The sequence below is a fragment of the Neodiprion lecontei genome, chromosome 4, assembly GCF_021901455.1.
Source record: "Neodiprion lecontei isolate iyNeoLeco1 chromosome 4, iyNeoLeco1.1, whole genome shotgun sequence".
Lineage (NCBI taxonomy): Eukaryota > Metazoa > Arthropoda > Insecta > Hymenoptera > Diprionidae > Neodiprion > Neodiprion lecontei.
The window spans coordinates 14,852,280-14,877,461 of NC_060263.1; the positions used below are offsets into that span (position 1 = coordinate 14,852,280).

The following is a 25,182-nucleotide window of genomic DNA, read 5'->3' on the forward strand; positions in this document are numbered from 1 at the left end:
ATATTCAACAAACCCTGTAGTTCATCGATTAAACCGTACCGCCCACAACATATCTCAGTAAGGGTTCAATTTTGTCAATCAAACCAACGGATAGGTAGTTCAGATTTCAATTATTATTGCCAAACAATACCCTAACTCAGATTTTTACATGTTTACCGTAATCATCTCAGTCACCGTATCGTGATCTCATTAAATTATTTTTATATTTTTGCATTTTAGAAAATGGTAACAAGTATTGATTCTTAGTTCATTTGGTTAACGGTGAGTGCCAAAAGATCTTATTTTAAACGTAAAAACACGAATTGAGGAAAAAGAAAGATAGAGAGTAATTGATTTTTGGTTGACTTTTATTCGAATACTTTCGTGTTAAAAATGCAGCTTGATAATTATATCGTTCTCATTCATGTGTCCATTTTCTTTTTTGTATATTACGAATCATTACAGTTTATAGCCACTCGAATTCATACATACATTTTATAGTATGATCATCATTAACTTTGTTGATAACATTCTAGCTAACAAAATGGATTTGGGTAGTTCTTTCAAAAGTATCAACCCTAAAACAAGAAAATTTATTAATAACAAAGCTAGACACATATTTTCTAACTCTGTGTACATCGGTTTATTATAGAGTATTATATTATATTACGTCTATTGTATTCTTATTATAAAAATATTAGAAGTTACTACCGAGCCATTGCCTCATAATGGATCTACTATTCGAATTTACTGCCATTGCTGATCGTGCGTTGAATATATCCAAAATACAATTACTGTATAATATGCAGGTTTATATCAATTTGACGGTATTGCTTCACAAGGAATATCGGTACAGAGAAATCTTTTTGTGATTGCCACCCCCCACCCCCCAAAAAAGGGGGTAATCCTTCAAAACTTACGAATTGTTCTCGTCTCTTGACTTGTTCTGTTTTTAATATCGCAAGAAAAACGTATATGTATTTCTTGTGTGCTATTACGAGTTATAATCAAAGGAATAATAATTTATCACTTTTGCTATATGCTTTTATTGTTGAACGACAATTATACATACGATATGCATTTTTGTAACATTTTTACAATAACGTAAGATATATAAATTTTATGTACGATTAATGAAAATACACGCAGAAGCTGTACAAAGGAAAACACTAGAAAAATCACAAGGATCAATAGGATTATGATTAGCTTAGGCACTTTTTCAATTACACTAATAGTATACTATACATTATAATATAAATGTATAGGATTAATCGTTATTCGTAACCAATTGTACGTTATAGACTAATACGTGACATTTCTATAGTGTAATGTCTAAAATTTGCCTTTATGCTGTATCGAGTTTTAGGTACAAAACATTTATATTTCGTACATTTCCAATCTACTTCATCATTATAATGTATTTATATCAATGGTTAATCAAGTAATTAATAATTGATGCGAATTATTTTTAATATTCTAAGTTGAAGTAGTTTTGAATGATGATTGTGCAACTTTTGTGCAAAACTGAGATAATCGACTAACATTCTACGAGCCTATGTCGATGGCCTAACGATGATACTTTACCTTAAACACATTAATTTATGATAGCTTATACATTTATACATATATACACGGTATATTCATGTTGGAGAAATCATAATCATCATTATTATTATCCACGCAACGATGATGATAGTGATAATGATGGTCTCGATGATAATTTTTACTATAAACAATTATTTATTTACCATAAACTCATCATCGGAAAAAGAAAACGTTGACAAAAAGAAATATATTTAATATGTATTCGGTAAAGGCTGGCTGCTTTTAATTACGTATATATATATATATATATATATATATATATATATATATATATATATATATATATATATATATATATATATATATATATATATATATATATATATATATATATATAACATTATCAATGTTATTACTATTATTATTATTATTATTATATTAGTATTAATAACATTTCACGAAGACTAACTATATGGTTCACAAGAATTAAAGCGCAACTATTTGATGTACATAATTAACACACCACTTTGTAAGTAACTAGTTTTTAACAATAGCCATTACGAAACGTATACATAAACTATTGGCGTTTTCCACACACTGCTCTCGATGCAAACGAGTGCGATTTTCTTCATTTTTAACTCGTATATGAGTGCAGCTACAAGCCAGAAATGTCTAAGCTCGATGCAGACAGAGTGCAGTAAGTGGAAACCGTCATATATTTATATTTATATATATCATAATAATATGACCATCCCCGGAAAAAAATCCCACAAAAATAGAGGATGAAAAATGAAGATGCAACATTCATAACAAGTGTGTGATAATATTTATAACAATTTATTACCTAATAAACGTACGTAATGTTCTTTTAAATATTCTTACTTTTTCTAACAAAATTTCGCCCCAGTAATAATATCAATTTATTTGACTTTGTCGGTGTTTATATTTTGAATAATAACAATAATCAAGTAATTTGTACTTATTGTGCTTATAAATCTTGGAGGGTTTGTCGATCGCTAAATTTTACAAACTGTTATTTAATTCGATTCAATCGGAGGAATAATATTAAAGTATCAAAAAAGATTTTAGTTTCGGAGAGCAATATAAAGGCAATGCTACAAATATGTGTAAATAAAATATTTTTCCTGAAACTATTAATTTCTGGTACAAAAATATGATTCAGCAATAATTTACATTGTAAAACTAGTATAAAAAATTCCTTGTAAAATTTTTTATCGTAGTTCGTTAAAGATGACAATTCAGGGCAGTGGTCGATGTATAAAACGAATATGCAAGTAAAAAGAGCAGCGGAAACGAAGCTGCCAATTTTAAATAAAAAGTCTGTGAAAATGGCTCCACAGAGAGTGGATAATAAATTTCCCAAATCCGTGTTCGAAATTTTGTGTATAGATTAGGTGATACCGTAAATATCCACCAGTCTCACCTTGACGTGCACAACCTCATGTTAATACACATAGAGGACGTAGGAACCTTGCCTACTTCGTTACTGTAAATAATAATCCTCGTTTACAATGCGTCTTCTCTTTCCTCGTATGCGCACAGAGCCTTGCACATGTTCACAACACTTGAGTGATGACTGATGGTTGCTGCATGCTTGGTCAAGAGATATTACCATCGCACCTACAAAAACACAGAATTTTGCAACCTGTGACAAGGTAAACAGATACTTTAACAAATGATATTTCACAGTGTGCTTTACTTACAAATTACTTAAACTTTATAGTGACTAGAACAAACGTTACGAGATGTCTGTAAATGTTTTCCGTTTCAACTTACTGTAATCACATCATCTGGAAGCTGTGACATGGGAGATGTCGAAACCGACTGTTAGAAAGGAATAATATTTTACTTTTTTACGTTTTTTCCAAAATTTAAAAGAAAAGAAAGTTTTCAAAGACCCAAAAAAAAGTAACTCAAAAGCGACTGAACAAAATTAATCATGGCCCAGCGATTAAACGAAAATTTCTACCACAGTGTGATTCATTTCATCAGAAATTAGTTAAATTGTGTTGCTGTATACGGTTTTTGCTTGTAGTTTTTCACGTGTATTTTCGCATTACAAAAATGCATCACTGTACACGATATTTAGTAAATGAATGACAAATGGTCAATAACTCTGATTTATGAATTTATTGTCTTTTCGGGCTAAACACTTCGATACAGACATAATAAACAATGTGATCAGTTGATTTCCGAAAATCAATCTGAAGCTGATTTTTCTGCTAAGAATACTGTAATATTTGACAAACAAAATCTAGTCAAGTGGATATCGCGTGGAAAAAAAATTGTGTATCCAAATTTTTCATACACGAAACTCAATTACGACCGCAAAAGTTACTTTCTTGAAAGCAGTGACAAAAAGTAACTCCGTTAAGGGGACCCGGTGGTCTAGAAATTTCAAAAAATCGATTTTTTTTTTCGATATTTCGAAAGTATAGTATCTTAAGAATATACTGTGAAATTTTCATGCGGAAATTCCCAATATTATAGCTTCTACAGCCCATTCCAGGTAGAGAGCGGTCCGCGCGCTCCTAACGGGTTCAGCACTCGGAGCGCGGCAGCTGTCCCGACCCTTCTCCGCATTTTACCTTTACATTTGTAACCGTTACCTTTACATGTGTACAAACGTGCTCTTGATGCGAAAAAAAACATGCACAAATAAAAAAAGCATCAAAGAAATTGGTATAAAAAGAAGAGGAAAAACAAACAGAGTGGACAGTTGAAAAACCAAAAAGTTAAAACACCGAAGCGTCAACAATTGACGAATAAATTATTGCAAGAGCTGTCCACTTATTACGGTCTAGCAATTAGACGTAATTCAGATTCAACTGAAGGGATGAGAAGTGAAACATGGGCCGCATATTATCACAAAATTTCAACAGATGAAAATCCGCAACACTCGTACTGTCCTCCAGGTTCCGAATCGTGGTGCAAGTGGCGTCAAAGTGAGGCTGCAGGTACTTTAGACACCTACGAGCATCCACTTGCTCTCGACGATGATGCACAAGAAATATTAAAACCAATTTATGAAGAATTGACCGCCGAAAATTTATTGGAAAGGTGTATTGGCAGCAATAACGCAGAACAACAACGAAAGTTTCAACGCTTGTGTGTGGCACCTTGCGCCGAAACATATGTTTGCCGGCACAAAAATCGTGGATATTGCCACCTATCTTTCCGCGTGTATATTCAAAGAGGGCTTTGCATCGCTATTAAAAATAATGGAGACCATGGGCATAACAATCGGGCCACAATCGGAGCAACTCGCGCGAAACCGAGACGAGCGGCGAGTATCGAGCGCCAACCGTAGGAGCACCGACAACTCCAAAGAAGCTCGAACAGCTCGAAAAAATGAAAGGAGTGACGAAATCGTGGAATACAAACGTTCCGAAGGGATCCTCTATGGTGCCGGAATCGCGGATTAACTGTAAGTATTCAAAATTTGCTCAATTTTTGAAAATATCTGTACCTCAAACTTTAAACTCATTTATCTCGAAACGACTTTTTTCGGCACGGCGGGGGTGAAAATAAAAAAACTATTCAACCGAATGACTTGAAATTTGGATATGTTATTCACAACATGTATGGCTATCGTCGGAACTAGAATCATAATTTTATTTAAATAATTTCCTATTGTTTACACTAAAAAACTAGTGAAAAAAAAACCCGATTTTACGAACTTTTTTTTTCAACGCCCGCCATTTTGTCAATTTTCAATTTTTTCGATTTGTTCTAGTTCCGACCATAACTGCACTCTTTCTGATTAAGAATGTCTTTGAATTTTTTGTTTCAGATGAGTAGAAGTCTCGAAATCACCTCCGCAGTCCGGATCCGATTTTTCGAGAGGGTCATCTTTAGCGGCATTTTTATAATAATAAATATTGTTTTTAAAAGGAAAAAAAAATTTTTTTGTATGATTAATAAACGTAGTAATAAGCTCGAAAAGTTAGAACATCGTTTTTTTTATTTTTAATAGCAAAAAAAAAATCGTGAAAATAGGTGTCATTTTCGTGCGCTAGACCACCGGGTCCCCTTAACAATCACGACCACGATTTCGACCTGAACCACTGGCTCCTTCTTACTTCTCAGACATATTTAATACTTAATTCCACTCTGCTTTCATTGGTAAAACTAGAAGGAAATATGAAGCTACATCAATTGTGCAACAGAGTAATTTGAAATCGAGCTTCACTCAACCAGCTTTATAGACTTGCATTAGTGTTATCTAGTAATTACCGACTGCTTACATAAAACTATAACCAGCCTACTTCTGACAAGCAATCAGTAAATGGCCCTGAGTATGTACTGTGGCCTGATGTAACAATTTTGTACGTTTAGAAATTTGCGACTCAATGTGTGCTGCAATTGCAACAAGTACAATTTCACTTTTGCTAACAGTAGTAGTGATGGAATGTAATCTCACAATTAGATATACTGTTACAGTGGGAGCTGGATATCAATGTTTGCATTGATGAAACATTTGCTTGGTTGAATAGTTTATTCGTTCAATTTTTTTCATCTTTTAAAAATTATGTATAAAAATATAAATCAATAATAACTTGCATCATAAAATATTATTTTGTGGAAACTTTTCTTTCGTTTCCAATGTGAGAAATGAGAAAAAAAAAAACTTATTTTATTAGCATTTCACAGATTCGATTATAGTCAGACATTTGTATATAATACACACACATATATATATATACTTATAATATAATGTTTCTGAACTAATCATCTGGACTTATGAGATCATTTAAATAACGTTCTTGGTATGATTCCGCTTCTGCGTTTTGTTTTTGGTATTGTCGGTTCGAGATTTCTCTAAAACGTAAGCTTATCACTACGTAAAACTTACAGTTGAACAAAATTATGTCAACAGAGAATCTAAATTAATCAAATGTTTATAATGAATAACTTGATACTAGCGTTCTGGCGTTTAAATTATAGTTGTACTTTGACGATTTGAAAATAGTTATAGAGGAGAAAAACTGATTTTTTTCAAATTCAGTTCAAACGAAACTATTTTTTCGCGCAATGCTTACTTATCACCAAGTCAAAATATTGAAAGGTTAAATGTGTACTACACAATCAAGACAACAGAAAATTAAGCAAGTGGGTGAAAAGAAACTAAGACTTGATCAATTGGTCCCCTGTTCACCTCTGCATAACATACGAAAGTCTGATTTATTGACGCACCTTTTCAATATCTAACTATCGATTATCAAGTTCCGTGCAGAATCTTTTAGCTTACGTACTCGTAAATTATCACTTGCGTACAAAGCTCACGAGTAAAAAAAAAAAAAAAAAATAAAACCAAAATATGTTATACTTCGTGATAAACTATAAAGTAACTTTATCCCTTATTTGTTTAGGATGGAATCCTATTTCAGATTAACCCAAGAAGCAATGCACGATACTTTTCCACATTTGAGTACATTCTTCTGGATGGAATGTTTTCCGAATGCTTGAAAAGAAATAATCTCAAGAATAACCAAATGAGTGTAATCATACATGCAGATGCGATGAACTGACGGTAGGAAAAACAGAATCAAAAAGTTCTACAAAATTCATCGCATCAGTAATAAATGAAACGTTACTCAAGTATATAAAATAAGTAATGAAAAAGCTAAGGTCGACACATTATAAAAAGTATAGAAGATTTTCCAGCTGTGCAGCTGGCGGTCTGTGAATTGACTGAGCAACCAGAAATGCCAGCTTGTGGGCGTATTGACAGGGTGCTGGCACCCTGACAGTACCACTCCAGTTGTAGTACATGTGAGTCATTTTGTAAGTTAGACGTTGGAGTTTGTCAGCATCGAGTCCTAAATTGTCCGAAATGACGCTGAAGGAAGTCGGTGAAACAGACCCCTGTCTCACAGATTGAGGAACTATGAAGAAGTCATATTTCTCGGGGTTGGTGATTACGTCGTCCACGACTGTTCCCGGCGGTGGGTTTCTTTTCTGCGCGAAAAGACGAGTCTTAATCCGTTTGGTAACTATGATGAACGCCAACTTAAATTCTTGTTCTCCATAGACTTGCGCCAGACGGTCTTTCAGCTGCACAACCTCGTGCTCGTAGACGTAGGGCACTTGGCCTTCGCCGACTCCATCACGATAAATAACAATTCTCTGTGGCAGTGCGTTGTTCCTCGCCCGGTACGCATGTAGAGCCTTGCAAATGTTTGTTGATAGTGTGTCGGACAACTCCTCGCCGTTTGAATGATGGCTGACAGCACTGAACCATTGGCTGAAAGCTCGATCCAGGGAGGTGACAAGGGCACCTGTAACAAAGATTCGTTTAAGCTGGAATTGTCGCAGGTTACATTTTACATATTGCTACAATTCTCAGTCGTTTAAAAGCTTAATGTGATTTCAGGACAATCATTGGATAATGTGTGAAAAGTAGGATTTGACATTTTTTGTTCTAGCTCACCGTAGTCACGGCCTTTGGAAGCAGTGTCGTGACAGACATCAAAGCCAGCTATCATCAGTCCGCTCAACGGAATCTCAACTGTCCATGGAGCTCCCCCTATCTTGCAGTTCATCTGGATGGCCACCTTGGTGGCAACGGATGCAAGCCCTTTGTTCGTTAAGTTTTTAGCCAAAAAGACTTGCGTAGGAACAGGCCTGTCTGAACAACATTTTTTCTTAATTGCGGAGTAACGCTCGGGGCGGTTGTTAGGTACAACGCAGAAGATCAAGTTGACAGAGACCCGGCTGAGTATCGCCTCGATAGCCTCGACGTAAGTTTGAGCTCTGTCGTCTGGTACCTCGTGAACTCGTGGCTGAGGCAGTTTGAATCCAAGTTTCGTTGAAACTTGGATAAGCGTCGAAACGAAGTTCTGGAATTCGATATGAGAAGAATGAGAGGAATTGCTTGTCTGTTGATTTTGGAAGTTTTTAATCAACTTCGTTTTTGAACCAAATCATTATTAATTTCACCAAATTTACCTCGACGTCTCTTTTAGCACGGTTGGTAACTATGAGAGCCCAATTGTCCATTCTACCGCACGACAGCATAGTGACATTGCGGAGTTCTCTTGTCCAGTCGGCCTCTGACCCAGCTTCAATTTTCTTCTCCCGACCAAAGATGATTTTCTCCGAAGGCATAATTCTGCCAGGTATATCGATGAGTCTTTCGCTTAGCTTAAGGTTCCATTCGTTCAAATCGGTCATGACATTGGCTTGCGATCGAAGTCGTTGATTGAACGCTAGTAATTTCTGGACTCTAGTTTCCGGCCCAACACGCATATGATCAGACAAAGCTTTCATGAGCTGCCATTGACTTCGCATTTCGTCAGTGATACCTGCGGAAGGTAAATAAGGGCGTACAATATACTGGATGAAAGCTTTGGTGAGCTTCATAGCCGAACAGATACTTGCAAAAGTCAAATAAGAATTATCAAAGGTATATCGTACGTTACAGGTCAAGCAAAAGTGAGAATTTCAAACATACCAGTTGCCCTGCACAGTTCAGGAACAAGATAAATCAACTCTGCTTGGCCAGCTCTTCGTTCGCGAGGCTTCGATCTGGATACCAGCAGCGGCTGAGTAGGGTGACGTATGGCTATCTGATATTTATTACGATAATAGTCGGTATAGGATATTGTTTCACCGCTCCGCAGTGGGAATGTAGACTGTGGCGAGGTTTCAAAGTCGACATCGTCAATCCGGTATGTATTGTTGTTATAACCGGTGAGTACAACTTGTCCAACGACCTGACTGCAGAAAGCTCGCTACGAAGAGTAACAAATTTTAAAAATCAATATATGTTGGATTAGTATAACTTTTGATAGTGCTGGTATTTATGTTCATAAAGGCGGTTCGTTGTTATATAAATGTGAGAGGTATTCACCTTGAAATCGCCGCGATGCTGTCTGTGACATTCGGCGAGAATATCATATATCGTCTGCTGACGCATTACTTTGTGGCTGATTTCTGAGCACATCAGTATGTCGCGCTCGTGTTGACGAATAGACGTTATGTATCCTGGCCAGAGTTCGAGTTGGAAGTCACGAATTTCGATCTGTAATCAAAGATGGAACGTCACGGCTTTTAATCTAATTAAATTAATGCAGAACTTATTTGTACCAAAGGTGTAAATTCAGAATTAAGAAAACAAAATTTCGGTCAATTTGTTAAATAAATTCTCGAGGCAATTTACGTGCAAATATTTGAAGTAAAAAATTCATACATCATTTCGAGTTAAAACTAATTCAGCGATACATATTGCAAAATCTGTATACACGTTCAGTTGGTTCTCAAGTATGTTTACATAAGTTAATACTACTCACTTTGGCTGCTGCATCATAATAATCTCGGCCCACCAATTGCAGGTTCAAGTGATCCAAACACTTGCGCATAATTATGTTGAAAAATTGAATGTAGTGCTGATCTCCTTTAACTAAATCTCCAACCTCTTTAATTTCTATACGTATTTGTGCATCATCTGACTGGCGTGCAGAGAACAGTTCCATTTTCTGAAATTCGGCCAAGAATAATTCTTCACTGTACATTGATATAAATTTCGAAGTAGACATTGGCTATTTGACGTACATTAACATTTTCGGAGAAAAAGAAAATGCAGGTATATATCAAAATTTCTGTAATTGTGTTTATTTAAATTTTTTTTTTTTACCTCTGGCAAACGGTTGCTTGTATACAACACCGTGCCGTCAAAGATATATGGGCCCAGAGTCTCCCTATGGGGTCTAAGCAATCCCTTACGAACCACTGTACGATCTTCTTCAGGTGCAAAATCAACTCTATACTGATAGAGGCACCAGTCGGTAGTTGTCAGGAGTTTGAAATAGTTAGCTTGTAAAGTTATTCCTTGGCCTGATTTACCTGCGTGCAAAAAACAAGATGGTAAAATAAAGCTTTTCAACTATGGTGTTCAACCATAATTATGATGAGCTGCTTGCAATCGATTTACGGTACCCTGTTTTGTGATGAGATTTAGAGGACGTGTGATCAAGTATTCTGGGAGAATTTGACGCCGGCCACGCATTGAACCACGACCTACGCTGGCACCATCTCCTATTGGCAATAAAATAGAAAACATGAACCAGCTCTTTAAAAAATCTGAAGTCCATTGTGTACAGATAATTATATATATATAATAAAATAAAAAAAAAAAAAAAATCTGCAAGGGAAACATCATAAGGGACCCCTACAGTAAAGAAAACATCAAAATTTGATTATAAAAATTGAATATATCATACCAACAGTGATGTCCTGCATTTTTCTTCCAATGTCGCCAACGTCTTGATCACCCGTCCGCTGGGGGCCACGCCCAACGTTCTGTAAGGATATATTCACTTAGCCTTTTACTTATTCAAAATTTATTTTATGCAAGGCATTCAGATTTACGTGGTAAAGAGTTTAATCCTTTCATTACGAACGCCGTATTCAGTCACCATCCACGTGATGATCTGTGTGTACCAGCTGGTATTTAGCCGGCATCAGCATGAATGTGCGTAGTAGGTTTTACAAATGGAAACAAGTTTCTTCTGTGTGTGATATTTAGGAGTGAAATATTTTCTAGGTACAAAAGTAAAATATACCAAGAAATCTTCCTTAAAGCATTACAAGAAATTGGAGAAAACAGTAGTGAATTGTTCAAAGTTCGTAACACTTATTGGAAAATTTTATTTGGAACTTTATTGAGTTTGTTTTATAAAATATTTTTACACCCGTACCGGAATGATACAGAGAAGACATTTTTCCTTCGGTTTATAAATCAGTAGGGAGAAACTGGAATAGAAGTTGCGTTGTTTGCGGTGCAAATGATAAAAGATGAGAATCTAAGTACGAGTATAAAAACTATAATGTGGGTTCGTGTATCGACCCTTGTCTAAAATTTATCATACTGAATTAAATTACGAAGAATCTGTTGAATTATCCTGAATTGCATTTTTATTTATATTTGCAAATCTCCAAATAAATTATTATGTAACATTTAAATAAAAAATCCGAACATCAGCATATCGACATGCAATGTGGACACTTCGTGGCACAGTGCACCGCTCAGTGGTGTCACTTTAGCGGAGTGGACTGCGGTAACGAAAGGCTTAATCACTCGACTATCAAGGCATCATCGCAGTGTCAGGCGCGCATATACAGTAACTACCAAAAGTTGCAAAATGTCATAGCAAAATTCAATGTTTGGGCATGTGTTTCAAGTATTTTTGAGGTGAAGGAACCTGATTGTGACCATAAGAAGTTGTTTTTTCCGCGCAATCACATAGTTTTGAGCCGTCAAAGTTAACGAATTTTCACAAATGGCATCATAAAACTGTCATTTTCTTTTTTTGGGATGCATGTTTCTTTTGAAAAATACTGAATAATATTATTTCCAAGTCCTAATATGTAATTTCAAGAATTACTGAGTCAATGTGATCTATCATACAGTATAATTATAGCTTACATGAGAAAAATTACTACGTTATGCTTGAAATTGCATATTTGAATTCAATAATATTATCATTCGATGTTTTTCAAGAGAAAAATTCATGCGTAAGAAAGATGATGATAGTATGTTCTATGACGCCATTTGAGAAAATGATCAAACATTCATCAACTTCGAGGGTTCACAACTGTATGAATGTGTGGGAAAAATAACTGCATGATCATAATCAGATTCTCTTAGAAGTACTTAAAACGCATGCTTTCAAAAGTAAATAGTCATATGAAACACCAAAAACATTGAATTACTTTATGACGCCATTCTGCAATTTTTGACACTTACGGCACGCTTGATGCTCCTGTGACGCCTTGGCAGTTGCGTGGTTATCACTAGAACTACCAAAATTAAGATGACGCTATTTGTATCAAAACCAGTCAACATAGCTGGTCTTCAAAAAATATCCAATATAAAAAATTATTTAATCATATTAATACAAACAAATTCTGTTAATACATATTGATAAAGATCAGTCATTTGAACTGGTATGGTAGAGTGAGTGTTAAGGAATACAGTATAAAGCAGTAGGCGTAAGAACTGGTTCTACGAATCTTGTAAAATTCTCTTTTAGGTTAAAACACATAAAGGGAATATCTCCAATAGTTGGTTAGTAAAAAAACCTAATATCCACCTATCTTAGGGGTCAAGTATTAGAAACTGACAAGGGTAGAGCATATGGTCAAATTTTTACAACTGGGCCCTGAAGCAATAAACTCAGATGAATGAATATAAGTATCTCATCAATTGGAGGATGTTGGAAAGGTTCAGGTACTAGGTATTATATTTCCCTGAGCTTCTGCGGTGATACTTTGCAAGAACTAAGAGACTAGGCAGTGGCAAGAGCAGTGAAGCAATAAACGAAATTAAGAAGGATGACACACAGACATCGTGTAATCATTTACTTTCTCGGAAATTTCGTAGATTCCTGCTCCTTCAAGAAATAAATAAGGGTAACTCAGTTGAGAAACATGATATCCTATATTTACCGGTACCATATGTCCAGGGGCTAAACCTGGTGGTGGAAATCTTGGTTGCTGGGCTGGTGGCACTTGGGCCGGCAGCGCCTGTGCTGGTGGTGGACCCGGTCGACGAGCCCATGCACCTTGCGGCGCCGGTAGTGGAGCCCTATGCTCTCCACATCCTGCATCCTCTAACTGACGTGCCCGACCTCTGGCACGGCCTCTTGCTCTTCCTTTCCCTTGTTCCGCCATTGATCTTACTCTGTAAAATGATACTAGAATTAGACAGAGCGACCATGAAAGTGAGAAAATTTGTCTATCTAAGCATTCAAATTTATGTACCTAGTTTTCAATCACATGTAGAATTAGAAACCAATGAGTTCACTATATGATCGTATCCGCGATATTTGAGGACAGCGCGTTGGTAAAATTAGGGGGAAAAAAAATCGAGTTTTGAGCTCGAGCGGCATAAGTTTGAAATAGCAATGGTATTGGCCGGCGTAACGCGTAGCAAGCACATTCTTCGTCGAGCATGTTATTCCCTCGTGACTATGAGAAACAGCTTTCCTCTGGTATTTCTAGTAAAATGGCGAGAACATAACTCAACCCTGACAAGATACAAGTAATATAACAAGCACCAAAGGCATCGATGCCCAATATCGTTGGCGTGCAAGCGTTTCCAAATTTGGGCAGGCTATGTAATAATATCCGCGCATGCTGTCGCGTCCATTGCGTGCAAAATTTGCAATTATTGTCAACATATTTACCTATTTTATGCTATTGGTAGATGGCCCAGTAGGGAGGGAAATGTAACACGTAGGTAAACTATTTAATATAATTTTACAAACGTGTATTATTGAACAGAAGATGGCTATGTTGAAACTTGTACAATCTGCTTTATTCGCGTCGGCGTCAAACAAGCTTGTGCAAGCAAATTTTAACTGCACCACAAAGAGTATGTTGTGATAGAGGGGCGGGATTTACTCCGTTCGGCAATTTGATCAATTGTGCTAAATTTTTCGCCTACAGGAGGTGCATCGGACTACAGTCATAATCTATGACTATGGTAGCACAAAAATAAGCTTTTCACGAACGAACACAGAAGCAGCGCCATGTTTTCATGATTCAAAAATTGAATTATGTAAAACGATAATCGAGATACCAAGATAAGTTTCCACAATATAATCACTTTAGTTGTGTTATTAACCCTGTAACTCGTCATAAGTGGTATAAAGTAAAGATTGAATTAATTTGCTTTATGCCAATTACAGGGTAGAAAAATTCAGAATTGATGAGCCGCGTAGACTTAAAATCTTTGGGATCGATGAATTATCGGAGACTCACTTTGATCTATCTCTAGACGATGTGTGATCTCGTGAATTTTTTCGTGATATTTCTCTAGATCTTCTAGAAGATCTGGAACGATCTTTTCCTTTGTCGTGCATCACTATGTGTGCACAGGATTTCATTTCGTGAATGTTATTTAAAACAAATCTAAATTTAATCACGTCGACTGAAGGCGTTACTGAAGGAGTGAAGATCATAACAAATAAAATCGAACAAACGACATTCAAACGAGGCATTCATTTACCAGCCGTGGATTAGGGGGCGCTCTTTTTTCCATTCAATTCAACCGTTTTTACGTCATGCGTTTGGTCAACAGTCCTTCTTGCCAAGGTTCGTGGCTGAGACGTAAAAAAAATTGAAATCATAACCTCAAAGAAGCGTCATTTCGAGTTCTTTTTGACGAGCATTAAATAATAACAGCATTGCGCGTTATTTATGGAAATAATAGAGCCGAGATTGCAAGGCTTGCGAAGTGTCAGTTTTCGAAGTCTGGTTTTTGTCGAGCTGTTTTTAGGGATTGTATGCAAAGAGGAAGAGCAGGCGGATTTTTGTAAACAAATATCTCTGAGAGTGAGTGATTGAAAAATTCTCAATTACTCAACGATCTTGTTGGCAGTTTCTTTTCTTTGAATTCAAAAAACGCATTGTTCGTCACCTGGATCTCGACATGTTTCGATCCATCTTCAATCCGATATGCGTCTATGATTATTAATTAGCTTGAGAATATCGAAGAATGAGTGAAACTGCTGTTACCAACGAAATGGTCGAACTAAATGGAGGGTCAGCGCAACCTGCCCTCAATGGAGAAGCTGAGAACAGTGAGTACCATCTGTAATAACACAGCGCTTTGAAAAATACCAGCCACCTGTGAATATTGAATTTCCGTACTACCAACATCTGACTTCACATTGTTCATGATTTTTTATCCTCCTTCTTCACAGACAAATCACCTGGAACTGTAGAAGACAAAGTTCCTGACTCTGGTGTAGATAGCGACCAAAAAAAAGGCCAAACTGCCGTCGTCGCCAGTAGCGGTACAGCTTCCGTTAGTAGGGGTAAAAAACGGAAAAAGGCTCCTCGTGATGCAACGGCACCCAAACAGCCACTGACTGGATATTTTCGGTGAGAATCTTTGACTTGCGCTGCCTACTCAGTTGTCTTTAGAAAGTCGGACACATTTCTTCTGGTTACTACGCAATAACCACTCAAACAATCTGCTGGCAAAGTTCAGTCGAAAGATGCTTTTACTTATTTTTGAATGGTGCCAAATTCTTTCTGTATCCTTCAGATTCTTGAACGATCGGCGAGAAAAGGTGAGGACTGAGAATCCTTCCATACCGTTTCCCGAGATTACTAAGATGCTAGCTGCGGAGTGGAGTTCACTACCGGTAGATCAGAAACAGGTGAGTTTTGAGAACCAAAAGTTGAACCTTGTTGACAACATTATTTTACAGCTAATTTCTGCAGCTTCCAGACTCTGAGGAAGATCATTTTTTTTGAACATTCATTCTGTGGTTGTTATAGCAATATCTAGATGCTGCTGAGCAGGACAAGGAACGTTACAACCGGGAGATCACTGACTACAAGCAAACTGAAGCATATCGTTTGTTTAGTGAAAAACAGAACAACGAGAAGCTCAGTGAGAATAAAAAAGAGAGAAACGGAACGGAACCAACCTTGGAACAAAATGTACGTATCATGCAGTACTGTCGTTAATTCAGTCTTTTTGAAATGACTTAATATTCTTTTTTAGGAAGTACAGCAAGAGAAGGATCACGATTTCTCTGGATTTGATATTCCAATTTTTACAGAAGAATTTTTGGATCATAACAAAGGTAATATCTCGAACATTTCAGCATATATTTATTGCATTATCCTAATACAAGACAATCCTCATATCAATTATTTTCCCTCAGCTTGCGAAGCTGAGTTGCGCCAGCTACGAAAAGCCACCTCCGATTATGAGGCTCAAAACGCAGTCCTTCAGCGCCATGTAGACAGTTTGCACGCTGCTGTCAATAGATTAGAGTCCGAAACAAGCCAGCAGCGTGCGACTAATCAATCGCTTCAGCGTCATCTCGACTCACTACGATCCCAATTAGCAGGGAGCTTTGCTACTATACCTTTACAAGGTAGTTTGATCCTAAAAAAAGATTATACAAACCATTGTGGCACCGCTTTCAGAACCTAATACTCCTGTACTGTAACCTTATCTATTTTCCCCATTGTTAGGCACTCACGACGGCGCTACCTTGCAGAATATCGACGGATATGTCGAGAGACTAGAATCTCTACTTAGCAGTAACGTAGATCCTGGACTGCGAAATACCGTTCGTGCCGCGGTATCACGCCTGGAGTTGATTGGATGACGGTCACCCCCTGTAACGACAACAGCAACGATCCCAATTACTACAAACTCTATAACGACCTTGAAACATCATCGCTCGCGTCATTCCCATCGAAAATGAGTTTATTGATGGAACTGAACCAAGTTGAACTCTATCAGTTTGGTAAAAATGATAAAAATCTTCCTATTCCTTGTTGAGTTGGAAGAAACGGAACTTCTGAGTAAAAGAATCGAGTCATGTAACCACTGTGGTAACGAGACACAGAGATACTGGGTGAAAATAAATCTAAATCATGAGAAGGACGTTCGACCACTTTATAAAAGAAGTGTGAGTAAACGCCCTATGTTGTATATAGCACTGCGAAAGTTCGCAATGATCATGTATTTGAATCGATAGCTTTAGATTAGCTCTTAAACGTACGTGTAAAGTGTAATTTAATTACTTGAGTTATGTAGAAGTGAGGGAGAAGAAAAAGTTATCTCTGAAACATTCAATTATTACTAGTATTTATATTTTGTTTTTTTTGTCTTCAATTTAATTAAACTTTCAGCTACGCAGCTCATTTTGGTTCAATTACTTGTTTCCCTTGAGGATTAAGTGTCGTATTATTTTTAACTGCAGTAATTACACGAAGCTGATTATCAAAATGGCTATAGATTTTATTTAATCTTACTTCGAATGATTGTATTATTCCATTTTGGTTTTCATAAATTGGCACGAAAAGGTTTTACTCTGAGAGTTATTATGGAATGTAAACTGCCAGAGATTTACAGAGTCTTGAGTATGATTTTGGGCTTAATCATTGTTAATTAAATGTGCAAATCATTAATATTGGTAGGATTAATAATAATTATTATAAAAATAACAATAAAACGACTTCATAGTAACTGAGATTTAATTTCATCATCACTGGTAATCAATAATCAATCTCTTGCATACTATATTCGCTCACAATTAATTATGAAGGTATATGTTTCACATTGGATAATCTTATTTACAACGTCACTACTATTGGACAATTATCAATAATGTTACTATGACCAATAAAATTATTGCTCATTTATTCTTAATCAAATCAAAATCTTCCACCATCGGTTTTGTCCGTGCTTTTACCCTGTTTAAAAAAAACCTGCAAAAAAAAAAAATATATATGTATAGATAAAATCAGGAATGAAGGAAATTCAGTTCCTACTAGATACTACAAGCTTTAAAAACGTTCTAAACAGCCACTTGTTTTACCTCAGATTTGAGACGTGTGGATATCGGTTGGCCTCTAATTCAACGATTGTGCTTTCAATTCTCGAATAAATAAACAGTGTGACTTCTGGAATTAAATCACAAACCGAGGCGATGAATTCGAAAAAAATATTTGAAGATGTTGTCATGTACTTTTGCACTGTGTTCATGATGATTAGTTTGATTTCCTCTCTGGAAATACAATTGAAATGAATAATTCACTGAATAAAAAATATGAATCATCATACGGATTACCTTTTTTTTGGATTTTCTCTGTAGTATGGATTTGACGCAAGATCGGAAATTAGATCGATTGTTTGCTGCCTATGTGCGTGAAAATCGCGAACTTTCATGTAACACGTGATTACATGAGGAAGACAAACTGATATTATCGTATCAATGATATGAGGTCCGTAAGACCTTCCACCATTTATTAAATTCCTGAAGAGTAACATCACCTGTGCAATGTTAATTTAACGATGAACCATTTATCGATAACTCTGATAATTGAGATTATTCTACACAGTCACAAAGACATAATTTTTTACAGATGATTTCACTCACCAAATAACAGTGTTCATGTGTCACAACATCTCGACAAACTATGAAATTGACGGAGAGTTTGTCCAAAATCAGTCTTAAATACTCGGCATTATTGTCGTGAAAAATGTTCAACAGTTTTTCGGAAATTTTGTAACTCCCAGTTTTAAACGTGTCGGTAATCAGCAGCGGTAAATAAGCTTCGAACAGATTTTTTATCAGCGACTGAAGGCTGAGGTCACCTCTGACATTCAAGTTTCCAATTCCTAAAATTATCCACGAGAAAATCCTCTTTCCAATATTCATGACGTACGGAGGTTTATCCGGTGGCAACACGAACTTTTTGATCAAAGTTACAAGCATGTTATTTGGCTGAGTCTGTGGCGGAAGAATGTGAAAAAAAAAACGAAATCATTGGTTTCAATAGATAAATTTGAATAAAAGACATGAACAATTGTTAACACAACGCACCTTGACGTACAAAATTGGCCCGCAATAGAATATTAGAGTTCCGATGCATCGGTAAATCCAGTATGTTAAATCAGACTCCTTGGTTTCTTCCGTGATCAGTTGTGACGCCCATTTGTCTATTTGGGCAAAGTATTCTCTGCACTTCCCGGCAATCCATAAACGCTCCTGTTCTGTCTTTCAAATGGAATATGTAATGTAGAGTTTTATCAATGAGCATTTGTTCATTTTCATTTTTTGGCTAGTTTAAAAGCTTTGTTTCGATCCACAATACCTGCAAACTTTGATGTCGCTTCATGATCGTTTTGATGAACAGAATAATTGGCTCTTTACTATCTGTAGCAGCAATTAGCTCAGAGGTTGATTGAAATACCTGAGCCATCTCGTCCGTCTCGATCAGGTAAAGAGTTAGATTCTTTAACTCTGTATTTTCGATGTCTGGTTTCATAATGCAGCACTTTATCCATGCCTATAGAAAAATGAGACTTGAAGATGATTTATTGTCGACGTACAAAATATCCATCATCGATTAAATAGTCCCAACCTGTATGATGATTGTATCGAAGTTCTTAACTTCTTTCCTTAGCTCGCAAACGGCATCTTCATCTTGCAGAATCAGGGCCAAGTATGATCTTATAATTCTGCAAACATTGATTTTTTGTGACAGTATTTTAAAGCTGGTGAAGATAGAATTTACTCCATTTATTTATATATTTATTTATTTATGTCTTCAGGGGTTAAAACTCTTTCACAAAGTAGAATGATAACAAAATTTAAAAAAAATTAATTTACATGGTGGTACATGGGAAGAAAAAATAAGTAATAAGTAAAGAAATAGTGTATTAGAGTCACTAATTATACGAAAACGGTTTGCGTGATTAACGAGAGACGAAATGTAATGTGCAGTTATATATGTCAAGCCACTCAGCATTTTCGGTGCAGAGTGATGAAAGCTTGAAAATAAGCGAGCCAGAGTCATGAGTATAATTAGAGTAGAATAAAAAATTGTTATGCCGCAAAGGTCGAGCTGAAACAAAGAAACAGAATTCACAAAGTAGTTCACTACAATCAATGATATTACGCAAGACTTTAAAGGCAAACACCACATAAAATCTGCACACAGCAGAAGACAACGTAGGAATACCCAGGGTAAATGCAACAGTGCTGTAGTCGTGGTCACGAAAAAGTATGTATGGGCTTCCCAATTCTATAGGCCACAAACCGTAAAAAAAAAAATTATTGAAATTTTCAAGATTATGGGCAGCAGTGAAGGTCCAAGGTCTCCAGATAACAGAACAACAAGTCAGACAGGGAAAAATGTACGAATAATAAAGTGAACGAAAAGTAGCAGCATTCTTAAGTGATGAAAATAAACGATTGTCAAAATTGATCTTCCTACGAGATTTGGAAACGACATAGTCGAAATGTTTATCAAATGTCGTTTTGCTGTCAAAATAGACCCCCAAGTCCTTTGCTTCATTTACCTACTTTAAAGGCGATTTATTAAGTACGTAATATCTTAAGTCAGTAGTCTGCAGATGCTTACCAAAATTAAGACAGAAGCACTTTTCGATACTGGAAACTAAACCGTAAAGACTGAACCAACAGAACAGGCAGTCTAGGTCATTCTGTACGAGCATCCTGTCATAGAGATTTGTAACAGCCTTAAGTATTTTGCCATCGTCAGTGAAATATGAGAACTTAACAGATTATAGAACCAGGCTAATATCGTCGATATAGATTAGGAAAAACAAAGGACCAAGGTGTGTACCTTGACCTACACCAGAAGTAACCTTAATAGCTAAAGAAACACGATTAAAAACCTTCACATACTGAACCCTATCACTAAGAAATGATTTGACCCAGCGGAGCAAAAATCCCGCCAGACCATAGATTTTTGATTTTTTTCTCACCTAACATCTTTGATCATGGGCGAGGAAACAAAGTGTTTGAATAGCGAAACAAATTTGTGTTGATATCGAGCAGCTGTCTCCGGTTCTTTCAATGCTTCCAAAGTAAATCTCATCGCAAGTTCCGACAGAATGTGGTAATCGTCGCCATATATTTGCATGTCGAATACCAATGTTCTAACTCTACTTGCTACATGCTTCCAAAGGGCATCTAACATTGGTCGGATTCCATTTCGCGCTGCGATGGAAAAATATGAGGTGAAATCGAATCAACTCTAATTGCTTGTAAACGCACCTGATATCGTTTCGTCGCTCAAACTCCTCAGCTCAATACATTTGTTAAAGACGTTGATAAGCACCGTGATCAACGTCTTGACTTTGGCTCTAGGGCACTCCAGAAAGTATCTGTCTATCCATCCACCGATGAATAAGTGTTCGGAAAGTTCCATTTCTTCACTAGATGTTAAAATTTCGTCCAACACATCTACGTACGCAGATAGCATTGAGCGCGAGGTTTCATCCTTGCGACAGCTGATCACGTCTACCTGAAGATATAAAATGTCAAACACGAGTTTGGTGGGTGAACTTTTGAATTAAAGAAGCCAAATATCTCTTATTGTCCCTTCACTATACCTCTTTTAAAAATCTTTCACAGATCTTTTCAAAGCTTATCTTCTGCTCGGCGAACAGGAGGAAAACCACGAGCTCCCCCTTCCATGCTATAATTCGACTTTGTTGATCTCTGTTTTCAGCAAGTACCGAAGGCAAAAGATCCAGCATCATAGTACACTGTGGAGGTAGATTGAAAGTAAGAAAATAATAATAGACCATGTTAAAAGATTTAAAATTCTGTTTTCTCCCTGAATATATTGCCGTTGAAAGATGGATTAAAAAGTACTTACAACTTGCGAAATATTTGTCGTCAGTGCAAGAGTAACGAACAGTGAAATAAAATTGTAGAGTCCAACGACAGAAAATTCTTCCACCTTACTTTTTGTGAATTTAGAATATATTCTGCCTTTTATCTGATTCCAATACTTGGGATCGACCTCGACTTGTGTTTTCCGCAAAAATATACCTAAGAGTAGAGGGAGATGTAGAATATTAGGATTAATCCTTGTAGAATACGTCAGGTAAGTTGTTTAATTTTTTACCTAGCAATCGAAGAAACATTCCATAAGACGATGTGCACGTGTTATTGTCTAATCTCTGCTTAACTTGTTTCAGGATATCCCTGGGCAATTTTCTGCGAAGAAGCAACTATTGCTTAGTCGAATTATACTGCAAAGGTACTTTAGAACGTAACTGCATGTAGCAAATTAAATGATTAACTAGCGCTGTTTACGAAATCGAAAAATGAAATACTGACTTAGAATGAGAAACAACGGTAACTCACTTGTCTACGGAAACGAACCATGGTCCTGTGGCTTGCAGGAGAAATGGCTGATCCAATCGCCGATGAAAACAATCCCAGAGCAGAGAAATGATCTGAACACGCGGCTGCCACCATTCGCAAGTCAGTACACTTAATAAGGGTATCATTTCTTGGAGCTCTTCATCGATTTCGACTCGTTCACCAGCCTTGCCACCTTTGTTCAAGTAGATTTTCAAAATTTTCTCTACTTGTACATGGTTTGGATTAATCTGAGCAAACGTAATTGACAAAAAATGAAATCAAAAATTCTAGTTTTCATAGAGAGTAGGTGGTTGTTTATCAGGTGGAAAAATTTGCAGAACAGGATCTCGCCTCAAGTTGAATAAAGGAACACTGATGATTCTTCATACCCTTGTCGAAGCTATTCCGGTATAAACTCCTTCCAAATTATATCCATAGAGTAGAGTCAAGTGGTATATCAACCAGATGGAAAACATCTCGGGATTTTTACACTCTAAGAAATGCTCCTCCGGGACACTGTTCCATGATACAGATGTGATTGCTGCTGTTGCGGGACCTAATCTCATATCAAGACCAATGTTTACATAGTCCCAAAAGGTCTGAAATTTTCATTAAACCGCATAATTGTGTAAGATACAATAGAGTTTATTGTGATAGACAAGCTTCACAAGTGCTATTAATGACGCTTTACCTTTGATCCTCTCTTCACTGCCAAGTCATCGATAAATATTTGAAGCATTAGCCATAATTCTCGTGTACAGGTGCAGCTGTACGGTGTCTTGATCTTGAGGTTATGATTTTTTGATTCCAAGGAAATCTGGGGGAGTAAAATTTTTTCAATACTGAAAGTTAAACCAAATGGCAAACGGAAGCGACATTTAAAATTTTCTAAGACAACAAGGATAACTTATCAAGTGATGAAACCGCGTCTTACCCTTGTAAATAATTTTGTAGCAACGTAAATAAGGTCATCCACGACGATGGTGATTGCCTCCTCCAGATCTGGATTGTGATAGGGAATGTTAATGCTGCCTAAGGAATTTGTATTGTAGTTCATGAGATTATTGAGTGTGGAAGAATTCTCAGGGTACTCCTTGGCATCCATCAGCGTCAGCCAAAACCATCTTAGCTCGAGGTGCACATGATACATATGAAACTGTGGCAGGACGTGCTGAAAATTTTTTAATACCTGTGGGTTTTGTTTGCCTCAAAGTTAACTTTTAATGAACACATTAACTACGTTATCAACAAGGCCTCCAGAGTCCTTGGGTTTGTTATGCGTTCCTCCAAGGACTTTTAAGTCCTCATCTACCCTGAAGATGCTATACTTCTCGTTAGTTTGTCCCATCCTATACTATGCTTCTTCCATCTGGCACCCCCTTAGTAAAGGTAATGTTTACCAGCTGGAGGTGGTGCAGTAGAATTCCTCAGACACGTATCGTATAAAACTAATCATCCCGTGAGACTCTTAGATTACGAATACTCTGAGATTGGCAAACATTTAAATATCCCCAGCTTGTCCTACTAGAAAAACTAACAAGACCTACTATTTTTATATAAAGTTTTCAACGACTTAATCGATTCTCCTCCTATCTTCAAGATGTTTTACTTTCACGTCTCACGGACATCAGCTAAGAGAAACGACATCATTTTTCAGGTGCCAGTCTGCTCTAACACATACTTGGCTAAGTCCGTCTCGGCGCGATTTAGCATTTTAGCTAATAGGAATAACACGTGAATTGATCTGAAGAACACACCTAACTACCGCTTTAAAACAAAATGCTATGGTTGCCTGTTTTGAATATCTGTAATCTTATTATTCTACATTTCTGTATTTTGCTACCTAAGTTTTTGTAAATTTTGTTTAAAGGGAGTATGTCTGTATAAATATAAGAAACAAATAAATACATAAATACAAAAAACTCAATGTGCAGTGAAAAAAAACGAGGTTTGAAAACTTTGGGGACTTTACCTCAACAGCAAGATTGGACCCTGCATAGTGAAATATGGAGTCATTAATGTTTCTCAGTTCTCTGATGTACTTTTTGAGCACGAGTAACAATTCAGCAAAATCTTCTCCAATCAGATTTTCGACATTTTTAATCAAGGCTGAGTTCCATTTGATGCTGGATAGAAAAAACAAATATGGAAAATTAATAGCGATTTATTTTTCTCCTAATTTTTCCAGTTCGTTACAAGTCTCAACGTGGAGAGAAAAATTAGCCTCACCTATAAAAGTACGATCGTATGTAAACCAGGGCTTCACAGACGTTTTTTCTTGCCAAAAAGAAGTCTGGCTGGTTTTCTTTACGTGCTGTTAGAGTCTCGCTCTTCTTACAGCGACTGAGCAGCTTGAGCTTCATTCTGTAGAAGTGAAAAAAATTCAAGAAAATGCAAATTGAAACAAGAAATAGATTTGGATGTTGCATTGTCTTACTCTATGGAAGTAGTGAGGTGTTTGAGATTTAGAGCGGCAATGGAGCTCGGCATAACGCTGCCAAAAAGAACGACGTGCCCGAAAAAGGAAGGGCTTTCCTGTGAGTTGAAAACCATGCTGTTAATTTCTTGTTGAAGAAATAAGCTTGACTTGTTCAGCTGCCAGTCATTAGAATTCACTTTCCCACTACAATCGAACGTTCCTCGCAGCTCCATCTAACCTAAGTACCATGTGGATGAGTTCGAAGGTTAGGATTGAAAAAAAAATCGGCCGTTATGATTTTCCGAGGGGACAAATTTGTTCGCCACTATTCACGTTGTTAATTCTTATTTAGCATACTCGAAAAGGAAGTAAAAGAAGAAAAATTCTCTTTTCCCCATTTACAGTGCCGAGTTGAATTGAGTCAATTGACACATGTCAATCAGCTGTTGCAAGTGGCAACAAAAGACAAGCAGCGATTCTCATTTTGGCGGAAAATTAATCACTGATTCTGGTCGACGTTCCTGATTGGCCACTTGGCCCTTTCTGGTG

At 36.6% G+C, this 25,182-nt stretch overlaps 3 protein-coding genes and 2 long non-coding RNA genes across 7 annotated transcripts; 2 read left to right on the forward strand and 3 right to left on the reverse strand.

Annotated features, from left to right (window-relative positions):
* Nucleotides 1-2,079: 2,079 nt before the first annotated feature.
* On the reverse strand, nt 2,080-4,024 carry LOC124293983. Its single transcript, XR_006903844.1, has 2 exons — nt 3,322-4,024; nt 2,080-3,165 (listed from the first exon to the last, which is right to left on the reverse strand). It is a non-coding gene; the product is annotated as an uncharacterized LOC124293983 (long non-coding RNA).
* Nucleotides 4,025-4,107: 83 nt separating this feature from the next.
* LOC124293981 lies at nt 4,108-7,179 on the forward strand. The gene is made up of 2 exons (XR_006903842.1): nt 4,108-4,972; nt 5,339-7,179. It is a non-coding gene; the product is annotated as an uncharacterized LOC124293981 (long non-coding RNA).
* Nucleotides 5,521-13,935, reverse strand: LOC107221393 (piwi-like protein Siwi). 3 transcript variants are annotated; one of them, XM_046737172.1, is made up of 11 exons: nt 13,737-13,935; nt 13,003-13,231; nt 10,770-10,848; nt 10,486-10,584; nt 10,184-10,392; nt 9,840-10,025; nt 9,401-9,571; nt 9,002-9,281; nt 8,497-8,852; nt 7,979-8,387; nt 5,521-7,826 (listed from the first exon to the last, which is right to left on the reverse strand). In XM_046737172.1, the coding sequence occupies exons 2-11, from the start codon at nt 13,219-13,221 to the stop codon at nt 7,186-7,188; spliced, it is 2,649 nt and encodes an 882-aa protein (XP_046593128.1). In that variant the 5' UTR covers nt 13,222-13,231; nt 13,737-13,935; the 3' UTR covers nt 5,521-7,185. The 3 variants fall into 3 exon arrangements, with proteins under 3 accessions (XP_046593128.1, XP_015515856.2, XP_046593127.1); XM_015660370.2 differs by having other exon boundaries at nt 12,997-13,231; XM_046737171.1 differs by lacking the exon at nt 13,737-13,935 and adding an exon at nt 13,312-13,379 and having other exon boundaries at nt 12,997-13,231.
* Nucleotides 13,936-14,460: 525 nt separating this feature from the next.
* Nucleotides 14,461-17,221, forward strand: LOC107221407 (high mobility group protein 20A). Its single transcript, XM_015660389.2, has 7 exons — nt 14,461-15,134; nt 15,258-15,438; nt 15,605-15,719; nt 15,841-16,005; nt 16,070-16,151; nt 16,233-16,448; nt 16,549-17,221. The coding sequence occupies exons 1-7, from the start codon at nt 15,050-15,052 to the stop codon at nt 16,683-16,685; spliced, it is 981 nt and encodes a 326-aa protein (XP_015515875.1). The 5' UTR covers nt 14,461-15,049; the 3' UTR covers nt 16,686-17,221.
* Nucleotides 17,191-25,091, reverse strand: LOC107221375 (protein MMS22-like). Its single transcript, XM_015660340.2, has 19 exons — nt 24,652-25,091; nt 24,444-24,578; nt 24,187-24,340; nt 23,149-23,385; nt 22,906-23,031; nt 22,604-22,813; nt 22,215-22,462; nt 21,973-22,064; nt 21,721-21,896; nt 21,452-21,607; nt 21,114-21,363; nt 20,822-21,056; nt 19,453-19,549; nt 19,183-19,377; nt 18,912-19,085; nt 18,465-18,818; nt 18,156-18,358; nt 17,904-18,092; nt 17,191-17,793 (listed from the first exon to the last, which is right to left on the reverse strand). The coding sequence occupies exons 1-19, from the start codon at nt 24,864-24,866 to the stop codon at nt 17,721-17,723; spliced, it is 3,519 nt and encodes a 1,172-aa protein (XP_015515826.1). The 5' UTR covers nt 24,867-25,091; the 3' UTR covers nt 17,191-17,720.
* Between the last annotated feature and the right edge of the window lie 91 nt (nt 25,092-25,182).

Coding starts and splice junctions, on each gene's coding strand:
- LOC107221393 (XM_015660370.2), bottom strand. CDS start 13,221: ATGGCGGAACAAGGGAAAGGAAGAGCAAGAGGCCGTGCCAGAGGTCGG. Junction 10,393..10,485: donor AAATCTCATCACAAAACAGG/GTACCGTAAATC, acceptor TTTTGCACGCAG/GTAAATCAGGCCAAGGAATA. Junction 9,572..9,839: donor ATTATGATGCAGCAGCCAAA/GTGAGTAGTATT, acceptor CTTTGATTACAG/ATCGAAATTCGTGACTTCCA.
- LOC107221375 (XM_015660340.2), bottom strand. CDS start 24,866: ATGGAGCTGCGAGGAACGTTCGATTGTAGTGGGAAAGTGAATTCTAAT. Junction 21,608..21,720: donor CGACAAATATTTCGCAAGTT/GTAAGTACTTTT, acceptor CTACCTCCACAG/TGTACTATGATGCTGGATCT. Junction 17,794..17,903: donor CCACACGTCTCAAATCTGAG/GTAAAACAAGTG, acceptor TTTTTTTTGCAG/GTTTTTTTTAAACAGGGTAA.
- LOC107221407 (XM_015660389.2), top strand. CDS start 15,050: ATGAGTGAAACTGCTGTTACCAACGAAATGGTCGAACTAAATGGAGGG. Junction 15,720..15,840: donor TACCGGTAGATCAGAAACAG/GTGAGTTTTGAG, acceptor TGGTTGTTATAG/CAATATCTAGATGCTGCTGA. Junction 16,152..16,232: donor ATTTTTGGATCATAACAAAG/GTAATATCTCGA, acceptor ATTTTCCCTCAG/CTTGCGAAGCTGAGTTGCGC.